The 15,400-nt window shown below is 37.5% G+C and overlaps 1 protein-coding gene and 1 long non-coding RNA gene across 2 annotated transcripts in view; one reads left to right on the plus strand and one right to left on the minus strand.

Moving 5' to 3' along the window:
- HAAO (3-hydroxyanthranilate 3,4-dioxygenase) overlaps positions 1-15,400 on the plus strand; it is a 32,352-nt gene that overhangs the window by 3,105 nt on the left and 13,847 nt on the right. Inside the window, exons 2-6 of the mRNA XM_056486896.1 lie at positions 1,067-1,145; positions 9,640-9,723; positions 11,313-11,419; positions 14,191-14,280; positions 14,971-15,014. Coding sequence (XP_056342871.1) covers positions 1,067-1,145; positions 9,640-9,723; positions 11,313-11,419; positions 14,191-14,280; positions 14,971-15,014 — 404 coding nt within the window. The remainder of the gene's footprint in view (positions 1-1,066; positions 1,146-9,639; positions 9,724-11,312; positions 11,420-14,190; positions 14,281-14,970; positions 15,015-15,400) is intronic.
- Positions 157-9,273, minus strand: LOC130250810 (uncharacterized). The gene is made up of 4 exons (XR_008840053.1): positions 7,844-9,273; positions 6,490-6,677; positions 2,077-2,181; positions 157-995 (listed from the first exon to the last, which is right to left on the minus strand). It is a non-coding gene; the product is annotated as an uncharacterized LOC130250810 (long non-coding RNA).

Consider the following 15,400-nt stretch of genomic DNA (forward strand, 5'->3'; position numbering starts at 1 on the left):
GCAGCTATGAAGCCCAGTGCTGTAAAATATACAGCTTCCTATGGCGAGAGCAGTCAATTCTAATTCTTTAGTTTTGTTTGACCAACTAATTTGTCACTGTTACTTGTTATGTCTGCTTTACTAGTCCCCATTTGTACTCTTCACAGAAAAAGTGATAACGGTAGCAGATTGAATATATATGTGCAACCACTCAGAACAGCCTCTCTCAATTAAGGTGCTGACACAGGGATATGTTGTTGTTCCCTGTGTTTCAGGGGATCATGGCCCTGTTGGTTCCGTGTTACTGCCCAGAACCTACTCATTGCAAAGCATAAGTTAACACACCTCACTTCACTTGTCGAACAGCAGAAGAACAAATTTTGATTCACACCTAACTGGCCTGAATTTGAGGGCTTTTTTAGCGTAATAAAATCTGCTACCTTACCTTTTTATTAGTGTGAATGGACTGATAGATAATTGGGGTGATAGGCATACCTTGTGATACCTGAGAGGAATGCTCATTGGGGCTCTTAAGAGGGGTAGAGTTAAGAAATGGCCTGGAATCCCCTTTTCTGAAATAGCCACAACCCCAAGAAAACCATTTAATTTTGTTTCAGCTTAGCAAAACCAATATAAGCAGAACCGAAATTAGCTGGCAATTCCTACCATCAGTATCTCTGATAATTCTACCAATGGGGGAGGGAGGCATGTTTTTACCTTTGTTAACTTTTAAGAGTTTCACCTTTACATAATCAGCTCATGTTGAAAAGCCTTTTTTTCTAGCTCCTGTCTCTTAGGTAACATTCTTTATCTTTTCAGTTCAAAGCTCTTTCCACAGCTGGCAGCTATTGTTGTCCCCTTTTCATGGCTGTAGGCACTGAAACACCAGGAGGGAAGTAGTTGGCCTCAGGTCACCCAACAGGACAGTGCCAGAGCAGAGAGGTTCATCCAAGGTCTTATAAATCCTTGTACTGGCTGTTGCTTTTCACTCAACGTTGTTTCATTGACTCACTGTCCTAAAAGAATTAAAAAAAAAATAATAAATGAAATAATATAATGAATAGAGGTATGTCACTTTCTTTTCTAGGCATCGCTATCAATTAAATGTGATGTTTGTTGGAGGGCCAAATGAAAGGAAGGATTATCATATTGAAGAAGGAGAAGAGGTAACCTACAGGTTGTTTATATTATTCTGATTTAATTTATCTATAATGATTAAATGCAGCTACTTTTGAAGCTACAGATTAGCAACGCCTGGCTCAGAGATGTTGTATTTATTAGATCTATTCATAGGCTTAAACAGAATCATTCATGAGAACCGTAAATCATGTTTGCATTTTGTTTGAAACAAACACGAATCAGATCTGTTCTGCTGTAATTCATTTCCAGCAGCAAACTAGGGAAAATGTTCTGACACATCAAAATGTCTCATTTCAACATTTTGGAATGGAATTTTAGGAAGGTAATGATATTTTTAAAGCAATACTTTGTTGCAGAAGATTGAGCTGTATTTCAAAAGTAACTTTGACATTCAAAATTCAAAAATATTTTAATTCACTAGAAATTACCTATTTTTGTGAACTTTGTGAAAATCATCAGCTTTTCAGCTTTCATTTGAGTTCAGAAAGTTAAAGAATAAAGTATTGAAATATTTTTCAAATCGTTCCCCTGTGCTCAAAGCAATTCCACTGGTGACTCAAAGCCATTCCAGCTTTGAGTTGTGAGTAGCCATTACACCAAATGCAGCATGGAGGAAGGAGTAGACACTTAACAAAATTGTAACAATTTACACCTTCTTTGTTTACTGCTTTTTTCTTGGAATTGCTGGCTTGCTGTTGGGACTTCTCCACTACTGGCTCTGAAAAAATCCTAAGGGAAAGTGGATACTAGAGGCCTGGAAGTAAGGGTGCCAGGATGGAGACAATTTGCCTTTTTTCCCAGCAGAATAATTTAACTTCATGTCATTCCAATGACATCTGGCAACCTAATTTTAAGTACCTTTGGAAACTCAAGCCTAAGCATCTACATAGTTTAAAGCAGAAGTGGGTCAAGTTTTAATAAATCCTTTTGTAGAGAAAGAAAAATTAATTTACTTACCGTTGAATCATTTCTCCCCAAACTCACCCCAGCATTTCACAAGAGCCTTCATTGGTTTCCTGTTTGTGCCATGCAGGTGTGTGTAGTCCTTACAGACACACAGCTCTGGAAAAGCAGATGCTGAGTTGTTATCCCTGGGTGATTCCCACCTGTGTTGGATTGTCACCATCTCCCAGCCCACCTGTGCCTGTGGGCACAGGCACATCCATCACATGCCAGGTTACCAACACACTCTACTATCTCTTCTCATGGGCTGTGCAGGGAGAGCTCTGGCAGCACCCAGGACCAGGCTATCAGGCTGCTTGGGACACCTTAAAAGGAAAGTTAGGCTGATTTAATTTAACTTTTTTTTTTTTCATGTTGCAAGATGTTCCTCTATTTGTAAATAACTTAGCATACCCTTTTATAAACTCCTTATACAACTTCTCAGTAATGTAAAAAGTTAGCCATATCTATAGAGGCATAATTTTTAATTTACTGTTGCAAATGGATGTTATTGCTAACTCAAGTGGAAACAAGATTTTTTAAGTATCTGTACATGCTCATTGGTAAGCTTCCCACAATTGCTCAGAAACCAAAAATGGAAACATAACAACCCTATCACATCAGAAAATTGGCAATACACACATCAGAAGCATTATCAGTTATGTACCAGTTTAACATATGGGCCAATTTCATTCAGTTTTATGAAAGTACACTATAGTTATTCATTGCAGTTTACCATAGCTTTTTATCAGACACATTTGCACCTTCCTGTAATCTAACTTAGAACCATGTTTCTCATTAGAGAAGAATTGTGAAGTAAAGAGTATCCTAGCAAAAGGGCATATTCCTAAATTAGACTTGAGATTAAAAAAACACTGTTCAAAGTCATGTTCATCTCATTATTTTGTCAGAAAAAGGGTAATTTATAGCTCTGGGTGATAATTTGAAGACAGACTATATAGACATACTGTCAGCAGGCCAAATCACAAATGCAAAAACCCACAAATCCTTCAGGCAAATTTAGCTGATGCTGTTCTACTGTGAGTATTCCCAAAGAGGGTTGGTTTGGAGTGAAAGTTTAATTTAGGATTACTTATATCTGTCCACTTGCTGTCTTGTGCCTGTTGTCACACAGTTTGTGGAGTGTCCTGTGTCACAACTTGCACTTGAAAGCCTGCAGTTGACAGCAGCAAAGGGTTGGCACACAGAGATAAGGGCTGAGGAGCATCCTCCTGCTCCCAACCTCTCTGCGGTGCCATTAAAGTGCAGGTGTATCAGGAAGATTAGTGTTGACTGGCTAATTAGGAGAAAGAAAAAGAAAAAATGCAGAGGCTTGATTTGAACTCTCTTCAAAGCCTTTTAGAATTGTCTCCTGGACAGCTATTTAGGCTAAAATGACAGCTAGTCTAGCACAATTTCTTTCCTCCTCTCAACAAGCAGGTATTTCCTAAATAACTCTTATCTTTTGTTCCTTCTTAGTTTTCTCTATAGTGCTTCACTGCCTTCTTAAATTTCTGTGCACTATTTCTTTGACACCTTTCTGCACAGAAAGAGTCTTATACCTGAGACATTGTTTTTCATTGGACAGGTGTTTAAAGAGAAAAATCAAGCAGATAAACCATTCAGAGTCTTTGGCTGGAATTTACCAGGAAGTCATATTCAATCTTATTTGTAAAGTTCCCTTTTGCTTCCTTCTCCATCAGAATAGAGGTAGAGGCAGCAAACATCTGCTCGGACATTCTCTGCCTCTAAATCAGACGAATTTGAAATGAAATAAAAAATTGAAAAATGAAAATTGCTTTGGGAAATGCATCTTCTGTTGGAACATGGCAAAAACGAGCTATGAGAATGGACCTATATAACTAATACTGAAGGAAATTTCTAGGAAGTGTTTGTCCTACATAATGAGTTCTTAGAGTTTCACATGAATCCTTATTCTGATGTGTCTCATTTGTCAAGACAGTTTTGGGTTCCATGGACTAGTGACTACAATTCTTGTGTAGGTGAACTTGATGAGGCCACTGTGAAAGTTTCTGTGGCAGCCCTGACGAGATCACAGAATCGCAGAATTGCTAAGGTTGGAAAACACTCCCAAGATCATTGAGTACAACCTTTGGCTGAACACCACCTTGTCATCTGGACCGTGGCACTGAGTATCATGCCCAGTTGTTTCTGAACACCACCACCTCCCTGGGCAGCCATTTCAATGCCTGACAACCTTTTTCATGAAGAAATTGTTTCTGCTGTCCAACTCAAGTCTCCCCTGGCACAGCTTGAGGCTATGTTCTCTTGTGCTCAACTCCTCGCAGCTATGACGTAGCAGGTACCTGGGAAGTCCTCAACATATCTTTGTCTTGGATTTTGCATCACACCATAGCATTTCTCACAAGAAGAGTTTCAGTGTTAACATAGCCTACAGGCTTCATGGTGTATTTACTGCATTTTTACTTACTTGTAAAGCCTGAGGGTAGGGGAAAAAAAAACCTTCCAAAGAAATAAATGAAAACTCAAGGGGTCCATATATTTTGGAGAAAGTTAATGACAGAGAAACCCCATGATCATAATAAAGCCTAGCTCTAGTAAAAGGATTTCAGAATTTATTTACTACATTGTGTGGGCGGCTTTGGGGGAAAGTGAGATATGCTAACAGCTAAACCTAGGATTCCAAAAGTAGTTAGGCTGCTATCTCTTTACCCACCTCAGTCCACCACTTACACACAATGAATCTCAACTGACTTTGATTTAGCTTTGATTTCTTAACAATTCACATTCTGATGTTGAGTCTACATAAAACAGTACAGTTCCATGCAGAGAAATTCAAATCAGCCTTTCATCTACCACCTGCAACACATTTGCATTGGCACAAACCCTGCTTGAATTTAGAAGTCCCACTTCTCATTGTGCTGTATTCTACCCTAAGTTTCTACTCTAAGCGTCTAGGTAGTTTCCTATGGATAGAGCCATCTAATTATTACCCCACAGCCCCACAGACCATAGCAGTCCTAAAGAGAACTCTCAGAGAAGGAGTCCCCCCTCCTTTGATCATCTTGATGAATCTCTTCAGCTTTTTCTAGCACATTCACATGGTCTGACTGAGATATAACTTAATGCTTTGAAACGATACAGGTTTGAGGTCACATATGCCACAACTCATCTGAGTGTTCTGACCTGAGTTTGACTTTTCTCTTTCTCTCCATCTCACACAGACACCACAATTAAGACTTGGCTTGAGTTTCTGACAGATTATCTGCTTAAATGAAGCCTGACCCCTTCTAGTGTATGCTGCTCTCCAGTCAGCATGCTTTTGAGAAACTCTCCCCTATCAGATAAATTTGCCCTTTGCATTTTATAAGGATAGTGGATATCTGAAAACAAGGGGAAAGTGGCACTAGGTAAGCATTGCCTTAGTTTTGTGGTGCATATATCCCAAATAAATCTGAGAAGCTGAATCACAGTGAAGCAAGAGAAACATTTTTGCTTCTTTACGTTTAAAGAACCCCACATTTGTCTGGAAAAGACTCTTGGAATATTTGAGTAAGAAACAAAGCTCCTATTAAAATGTGATAAGAACTTTGATCCTTTTGCATCAGAAGGAGATTGTATCTTCAGAAATAATTTTGCTGCATAGGATTTTTGGGATGAGTTTTGGCTAGTATTCAGGTTTCACAGATGACATGTAAATGAAAAGAGGAAAATAAAAAACCAAACCACCAAAAGCCCTCAACAGTTTTCTCTACCTTCCTCACCTATTTCTCTTGTAGACTTCTAATGGCTGAAAAATCCTTGTGATGAGAAAGGGAGAAAATTGTTTTTCTGCACTGAAATAGATCAGTCACCACTGAAGTCTGGAGAACACTCAGGCTCTACTCCCACATCAGAATTTGATTTGCTCTGCAAATTAATTTAGTACATAACCATATGACAAGAAATAAAAGCCAAAATATACCAAGCCAGAGCCTAATCCCAGAAGTGGCTGAGCAATCCCAAATTCCATTTTTAGATGCAGTGAGAACTCAAAGTATCCTTCTAATTGCAGGTCTCTTCAGAGGTCTGTAAATAAGCTGTCAGCTATCAAAGCCCTCATGGAGCTCTGGGTTCCTGTGTCTAGGCAGAGATTGATATCAAAGATTCATCCAAATTAAATTACATACACCGCTGTACATAAAATAAAACAGACTTGTGGGGTTTTTAGTTAGTCAATACAGACCAATTACAAATCCTGTATTCTTCCACTACTAGATGCTTCTTTGTTTACTCTGCTAGGATATACATCCCTGGATGAAGGAGCAATTCTCACCATGCTAGTAGAGTGAGGATGTTAGTGATCTTTTAAGGTAGTATTCACATGTTCTATTACCCTATTGAAATTTCTGTCAAAGACAAGCAGCTTCAGCAACGCTTCCACTGATGACAACAGTGAATTCCTACCTCTTTGCATCTCCTCCTCTTGCCTCCAGAAATGCCAGCATAATTTATTCTATGATTATTCATAATTGAATGAAATATCCCTGTACAGACTGGAGAGTGATTCAGCACTGGCCACACTGCCTTCCCCTGCAGGCTTGAAGCATGATCAATAAGGGTGAAGCAGACTAAGGAAGGAGGATGCACTTCTCCTACAGCAAAGAAAATTTAAGGAAAATTAAATCAATAAAAAAATCGTCTCTGACTTAAGGTGTTATTATTTGAGTTTCATAGGTATATCTGCAGTTTTAATGATCATACTGAGCAATTGTTATGAAATAATGTTATGCTTGGGGCAAAGAAGCTCTTCTAGGTGGCTCATAACTTCTAGAGGTAAAGTGAGCATTAATAAAGGAGGTGTTTTTAGTATAATCATAATGAGAAGATACCATATAGTAAGCACAAAACTAAACAAAATGCTGAAGTCTAGAAAAGGAGAAGAGGAAAGGAAGAAGATACAATAATAAATAAATAAGCACATTTAGTAGCAACGGATTAAAAGAATGGTGAACAACCTTTGTTTCCTCCTTGAGACATTTTTCACCCAGAAAGACAAAATTCATACCCAATTGTGAGCCATTATGCAGTAGCAATGTACAAATCTAGGTTTTTCTACAAGAAGAGATACACATTTCACATAATGAGAGGCCTTGTCATTAGTAAGATGTTAATAGAGCAGGAATACTGCATATTTCCTCAGTTGTTAGTACTGCTGGGGAGAATGGATACTAGATTATTCCAGGAAGAGCAGTACAGCTGGGAAAGCTTATATTTTCAAGTGGTGTGAACTACTGGCTTGCTATCCTATCTATACAGGCATATATGTTTATATATATATACATATACACCTGAATTTTCTAACTCAGGCCTTGATTTTTCTTTTCCAAGAGAGACTTACCAAGATGTTAGATTTGCACAAAAGGCAAAAGTCGGTCAGTATTTAGAAAAAAATAAGTTTCCAACAAAAAGACAGTACCGTGTTGCCAATCTAGCCTCTGAAATGGGCATGGACTGTAACTCACTGAGATATTAAATAGCTGACAGTTTCCTTGATAAAAAGTTCAGGTTATATTATAAGCAAGGCAGTATATTCAATAATTGCTGCCACTTGTATTAATCACAGTTACATCAGATGATTTATGGATGACTGAAGCACTCAGGCAATTTAAAAAAAAAAAAAAGTTTTGAAGAATAGACCATAATTTACAGTGAAAGGTACTATTTAAATTCAGTCATAAAAATGCTTTCATTGACAATATGTAGCCCACACCATTTCTCCTCTCCCACTGCAAAACGATTATTTTAATTCATAACTTACTGTTTGTAATCTTTCCTCATGACTGTGATGCTTCACCTCTGAACTGGGAGCTGACATCCTCACTCAAGTTTTTCATTTCCAGAAAGGTTGCTCAGCTGCATGACTCTTGCCAGAAGCAGGATAAACTCTGCCTGTGTTGTCCCTTCCCTCTTCTGCATGTCCTGTGCATGTGTTCAGTAATTGCTGCCCCAGTAGCTGCAGGGGAAATGACACTCCAAAGCTCAGGATTTCCAAAGTGATACTTTAAGTCTCAGCATTATCAGTGCCATATGAGCCACAACTGGTGTGACAATCCATCTAGGTCATAGAGTCTTAGATGAATCTTCTATGAACTGAAGGAGGAGAGGTAATTTCCCCACTCAGATCACTCTCTGTGGTGCAGGGAGAAGTTGGCCATGCCCAGTGGAAGGAGAGCTTCTGTAGAGTTGGGTGCTGGCCTTCAGAAATACCAAAAAAGTCAGAAAAAAGAGCACAGGGAAATGGACTGCAATGAGGATTAGTGGCCTGGCACTGTGGCCTTCTAAACAAGAGTTATAATTTATCTGTAGTGCTGTCCCTGGCACAAGGTGAATTTTTCACTCGTGTAAAATCTCTCAGAATGAGCTTTTTTTTCAGTGTATCTTCAGTTCTCCCTATTGTTTTGTTATCTTGGCAGTATATTTATTCTTTCTCATGTTCACAGAGTTGTTTCTTCAATTCCAGGGGGCATGCATTAATATTTCAAATCTCTTTCAGAAATAATAACGATTAAAAAATTGATTAGGCTTCTCTAATGTTGGAAAGAGTTCTGTTCAGGGGGTTTGCATGCTTCAGTGGTTTCTTCTTTACTCTTTTCTTCTTTACAATTTCGATGAAATTGTAGTGACTTGCCATAAATAAGGGATTTTTTCAGTTATAGTTCTAACTTTGAATCATGTTTCAGACTACTTCAGCTGCACTAGCACTCTGCTTTCTAGATGTGGTAAAGAGAACATGGGAAGCAAGTGACTTTTGGAACTATTGTTGCTCTGCATTGCATAAAAATGAGGAGGGATGTGCCCATTATTTCAGGTCAAAGATAAAGATCTGCTTTCAGATTGTAACACAGTTCTGTCATGAGGACCTGAGCCCCCACAAAGCAGAGCTGGTTTTTGTCTGAAAACAGCCATAGGAGACCAAAGACAGAATTTTGGGTTCAGTGGTTCTATCCTCATATACACTTTGAATGTAACCCTTTTACATACACAGTGGGAAGAGCAGCAGCTGCTGCTGGATTTGGGGGTATCCACAAAAGTAAAGCAGAACAGCTTCCAAACGGGCAATCCATCCCAAATGAGAAAATGCCATTAAAAAAATGAAAAAGTACAACAAAAAAAACCCCTATGTGTGCATACTTGGAGCTTATTTGGAAAAATGACATTTAATTTGATTGATTAAAGACCCTGCTACATCTGAAATGAAGCTTTCTATATTGTGTAATTAATGAATGCTTGAACTGTAACGTTGTGCCCTGCAAGAAGTAATTCCAAGGGTAAAACCAGGATAGTGGAATTCCACTAGGTCCAGAGGATAGTTCTACGTGCAGTTGCAGACCTCTTGGATAGATTGTTAATTCTTAGTAAGATAACAGAAAGCATACATATTTTGTAACATTTTTTAAATCAACAGATTTTAGAAGCCTGTTATCATTAGAAAAAATCAGCGAGTACTTGTAACTGCAAATTGAATGTATTTATACATGTATTCTTTGCATAGAGAATATAAAGTTCAGAATGTTTTGGAGCAGATGCCTTAATGCTATTTTCTTATTTCTTCAGCTTTTTTACCAGGTTCAAGGAGATATGTGTTTAAAGATAATTGAAAATGGGAGACAAAAAGACGTTGTCATCCGAGAGGGGGAGGTAAAACAGGATTGTTTTTCTGTTACAGTTATAACATATTTATGTTAAATGATTGTTTTTTGTGTTATTTAGAAAACAGTTTATCCCTGCTGTGAAAGAAATGGCAGCAGGATTTATTAGGGAAAAAAAAAAAAAAAAGCTTGAATGGAGTATTAAAAATTTCAAGTAAGTAATAGGAAACTACCATAAACTGCATTCCAAATTTGACTGTTTCAGTAACATAAAAATACCCCTGAACATCTGGGGTACCTCTTCAGATAGTCAAGAATACTGAGAGAAGTTCTTGTTCCCCTGCATTGCATGGGATCTGCCATGTTAATTCAGTTGGATTAATCTTTTATTTACACCTTGCCAGGTACACACCACTCACCCACTCCATTAAGCAAACTGCCTAAACTGAGGAATTTAAATGATTCATGTATTTTCAGCCTTTTTTAGTCCTCACAGCTAGCCTTTCCAACCATCACAGTAGGATAGCTTTAAAAGAGCCATTTACAAATAAAATGTACCAAATTTTTCTTTATAGCAGAACACTTGCTAGAGCATAGATTGCAGTGCTTTTACTGAGAGCATGAATAGATACTGGCTGTTACTACAAGTTAGATGTGCTACAACTGCCACTCATGGTTATTGACACAAGCTTGGACTGCACTCAAGTCTTTGAAAGGATTATTAGGTGTAGTGGAGACAGCCTTTAAAGTGGAAGACGTGTTAAACCAAATAGCTTAGTGCCATTAAAAGCATTACAACTTTTTCAGTGACAAAACAGAACCGCATTTTCCAACTACAAGGTTCTGGTTTTACACTTCACGCTGAAGGAGCACACCCAGCTGAGATCTCAGCATGCAAGAGAAGCACTAATGAAAAGCACACAATACTTGGTGGAAAGACTGATACTAGCACTGCTGAGGCACTGTCATTAGCTCTGTTTTGTAGGTTGAGGAGCTGTAATGACTGCTCAGCCTTAGCTAAAACATCTGTACTGGTGAATACAGGCTTGCCAACTTGCTGCTCAGGTAGCTGCTAGGAAAGGGTTTATTCTGAAACTTGAGACATAGACTTCTCTGTTGCCTATTCACATTGTCACTTGCATGAAGAAATAGCCCCTCATATTTGTTAATTATTTCCGGAGAGAATAGCACTCCTCATCATGCAAAGGTACTCACTGTGTTGGGAGGATACATGTGGCTGATTAGTTTAGACATTTTGTTGAGCAGACAAAAAAAACCTGCTTTTCATTTCTATTTCAATTACTCAGAAATTGCAGTAAGTTTATAAATTTCAGATGAGTAATTGGTTAGATTTTCATTTTAATTGTGTCTGGCAATGATGATCAAACCAGGAGGAGAGAACTTCATCAAGGCAGTGCTGATTGCAGTCACTGTGTCATCATTCACAGAGAAAACAAGAAACAGTGTTTGCAGGGCTGTGGGTACCACAGTGCATGCAGCTGCAAAGGAGCAACACAGGTTCAACAAAAGTAGGGGAGAAGTGGGACAAAGAGCAGATTTTGCAGGTTGAGGGGCAGGAAAAGGACAATGCAAAAAACAGACTTCCTGGCACTGACACTTTCTGATTTCTTTTAACAGATGTTCCTGCTACCTGCCAGGATACCTCACTCTCCTCAGAGATATGAAAACACTGTGGGTCTTGTGGTTGAGAGGGAAAGATTAAAAACAGAAATTGATGGGCTAAGGTAAAGTATAAACTAATCTGTTAGAATTCATAATATAAACTAATTTTTCATATCAATACAATGCAGTGCTTAAATTTCCTGGTAATTTGTCAGATTCATCCTGATAATTTTGTACTAATTCTATCCATACATCTATTTATCTACACACAAATAAACAGAGATCTCATTTAGCATTTACTTTAGTTAAACAAGGACCATATTGAAACTTCTTAAGTACATGTTGTGGTTAAAGCAATCTACTTATGTACTACCTACTGCTATTGCCTTAAGTTTTGAAAAATAACTCAGAGCTCTCTAATAACCCAAATAAGTTTTTTTATCAGCTCTGGCAAGCAGAATATTAATTCCTTTGTAAGCACTGAATGAAGAGCAGCTTTCTTATCAAGTGTGTGGGAAGCTGAAAACAAATTCAATTTTCTCACCACTAGTCCCTCTACAGTGTACAAACCTCTGCCTAGTTTTTATTACCTTTTGAGAAAAACATCTTCATGTAAGCGAGTGGTTTGCTTTGCATTCTAGAGGGAGCAGAACTAAACTTTGTCTTGTGTCCATACAGAGTTCACAAGGTCACAACAGTATAACATTAGCAAATCTAGAAAAGCTGTCTTGGTATTAACCAGAGATGAGAGACTAAGAAGAATCTATAGCTGTTTATATAATCTGCACAGATTTAAAACTGCAGTGTTATCTGTAAAGCTGTTCCTGTCCTTTCACCTGCAGTTTGATTGTTGCATGGGTAGTGTCACAGCAGGAAGACTGCAAGTATGCAGAGCTAGAAAGACATTTTCATGCCAAGGAAAAAGTCTACAGAAAGAAACTAACAAAGAGACAATTCAAGATAAGAAATCTACAATATTAAATTTCAAGCTAGAAACAAGTCCAGTTCATTTAAAGTATTGTTTATCTATGCACTTCTCTTTTTTTCATTTCACTACAGATATGTAGATTGTGTGGACTTACATTATTTAAAAGATATTTTGTGCTAGAAAAAATTGGCCAGTGATTTAGATAAAAAGTTTATTATTACTATATAAAATGAGCTTAAATAGTAAAGTAAAGTAAACTACTTAAAGTAAAACAACCTACCATGTGAAGTCTGTGAATGGTATTGGAGAGAGAAACGCTGAATGCCTTTTTAGGAATCTAGGCTGATCTGCAGATTTACACTCCAATATAGGCATGCTTATGTGGAGAAGCTAAACTAAAAGCTACCTGATGGCTTGCAGGTGGAAATTAACACATCCTCAATTCAAAATATCTAATCAGATGCCTGAAAATAAATCAGAGGTTTTTAGTGCCCTTGTTTTCACACTGATGTGGTGAATAAAAAAGACACTTAATGTTTTGGAAGTGAACAATCTTGTTATGCTTTTGAACCTGCATTCCCTCTGTGTACTCCTGGGAGAAAGGGGAATTTCCAATCAGAACCTCCCATGTTCTCATACTTTTTTCAATACCAGCCACCTGCAGCAAAGACTGCACAAGAGGAAATCATAATGCACTTTGAAGTATGCTGACTCAAGGTCTAATTCTGTGTTACTGTTCCATTATTTATTATGTCTACAAACCTTAGTCATAAATCAGAGCCCCCAGCATGCTGATTACTACACAAGTGAAGAATAAGTAGCCTTCCCCAGTGTTCCAGCCTAAGTAATGAATACCTGTCTTGTGCTATGAGAAAAAATGATCTAGTTAATCCTAATTCTATGGCAAATAAGTACGAAACCAAAGAAGTTTGATATTAGTCATATTGTTGGACACTTTGTTTACACCAAACAAGACATTTTTAGCATCTCCCTTCTCTGTAGAGTGCCTGTGTTCAGAATTTGTGCTGGCAGCACTGCTTTTTCTATATTGGAAGCATAGATACTGTTACTCTTTTCAGTGTATCCTCTCCTTTGCAAAATTTGAGGAGCCAGGGAACTATTAGAAAATTTCTGGACAATATATGTATAGATATATAAGACATGAACACCCAGATGTGCACAGGATAATTCCAGCAGCTTTAACCTAAAGGACACGAGACCTTTTTAAAAACATTGACAATATGAGTGACAGGACTGGAACATCTTTCCTTGCCCAGTCCATGCAGTCTTTTACAAATCTGAGTGTAAATTCTCTATTTGCCTTCCCATAGATTGATTCCATACAGCAACCTCGATTTGTTGACCTCACCAAAGTTTATTTATTTGTTAAGACAAAAAAACTGACACAAGTGAAGCACTAAATTCCTTTTCAGAGGGGTGACTCAAACAAATCTGTGTAGCTGAAAACCATCTATTTTTCACAAACAAGTCCATAAGCCGCCTTGTTTTCTTATCAGCCCATGCATGGGCATTAAGCAAGCTGACTCTATCAAATATGGATATTTATGTCATAGCTGCACAGAAGCTGTTACTGGAAATGGTATTTGGGACCAGGTTTTTTTGCAGTAGCTACATCCAAGGTGAAAGTTATTGGTCCCAAGAGATTATGGCAGCAGTCATTTCCAGGATGAAATTGGGAAAAGTTGCTGAAGGAATTTGGTGACTTTACTTGTGACTGATCAACAGAACTACAAGGCACTCCATAGAAGTTTGAGCACCCCACCCAGCAAGTCAACTAACCAGGGAAACAGAAAGCTTTCCCAAATAACCATTCCTCAACATCAAGTACAGCAGGCTTGACAGTAAGTTGCTCTTACTCAACATCAAGTAGCTATTTTGTTCAAAAGACTGAAACTGGTCACAGTTTGTTAATAAAAGGACTGACTAATGTGTTTGCTTTATCAGATATTATGTTGGAGAATCAACTAATGTCCTCTTTGAAAAGTGGTTTCATTGTGAAGATCTTGGCACTCAACTTATACTAATAATTCAAGAGTAAGCTTTTTACTTTGTAAATTAAGAAAAAAATTGAAATTGTATTGTAGGTCGTTGTCAGTCTGTGGCTTACAACATTAGTTTGTTATTATGCTGCATTTTACATAGACTAGTTAAAAGCTAATTGCTGCTCTGTAATTTTTAAATCGTGTTTTGTATGCCCCAAATTCATCAAATCAGATTTTTTAAAAAATGAGAAATCAAGAATTTTGCACATGCATCTGGAACACACTTTTTTAATCAATAAACTTAGTAGCACGCTGCTTCTAAGTGCAAAAAGGATTGAGTGAAAAATTAACACTGCTTAATGCTAGGTTGTCAAGGTAAACCACTAAACTGCTTTAAGGCTTCTTTCACTCTTGCTTTAATCTAAATACTTTTAATTGGTATTATTTATGCATGGACTGTGGTAGAGAGCTACTTTCTAGGAAATGTGAATGTCATCTAATCAGTTTGTTAAATGCTTACTAAAGGTGAACAAGGGAAATGTTTAATAACATTAATCTTGTAGGACTTTCAGACAAATCCTCTGTCAGTAAAATAGGTATAGTCTTGCATACATGTGATAGTAGCTGAGGATTTGACTCATCCATTATCACCACAAAACTTACTGGCCAGTATTACTGCCTAGTCTTTATTAACCTACAGAACATGACTTTTTTACTTCTGTTTAAATGTTCATTGTTCCAGGTTTTTCAATTCAAGGCAATATAAAACTGGAAAACCAAACCCAGGTAATGCAAATTAATTTCAGAATTAAAGCAATTGCTGATTGAAGAGCAATGATTCTCGCCACATAAAATAAGTATCTTTTTCTTTCTGATTAAAGTAAATTAAAGTTACTTTGGGAAGTAATTATTTTAATTACCCCAATCACAAGGAAATTCCATATACACAATTACCAACAGCATCTTGTTTGGTCATGTGATGCCATCATACCCACCTGCTAGGTAACTGTATTAGTGTGAAATGCAAGTATGCCTTTCTATGCCTTTCAAGTCTTATACTAAAAAATTTCACTTCTGACAGCCCACAATGAGATTTTTGCAAGTAGAATTCATATACTTTATACCTACTTGTACTCCTTTACCTGTAACTATACACTGATCTACTCTTGGGA

The sequence above is a fragment of the Oenanthe melanoleuca genome, chromosome 3, assembly GCF_029582105.1.
Source record: "Oenanthe melanoleuca isolate GR-GAL-2019-014 chromosome 3, OMel1.0, whole genome shotgun sequence".
NCBI lineage: Eukaryota > Metazoa > Chordata > Aves > Passeriformes > Muscicapidae > Oenanthe > Oenanthe melanoleuca.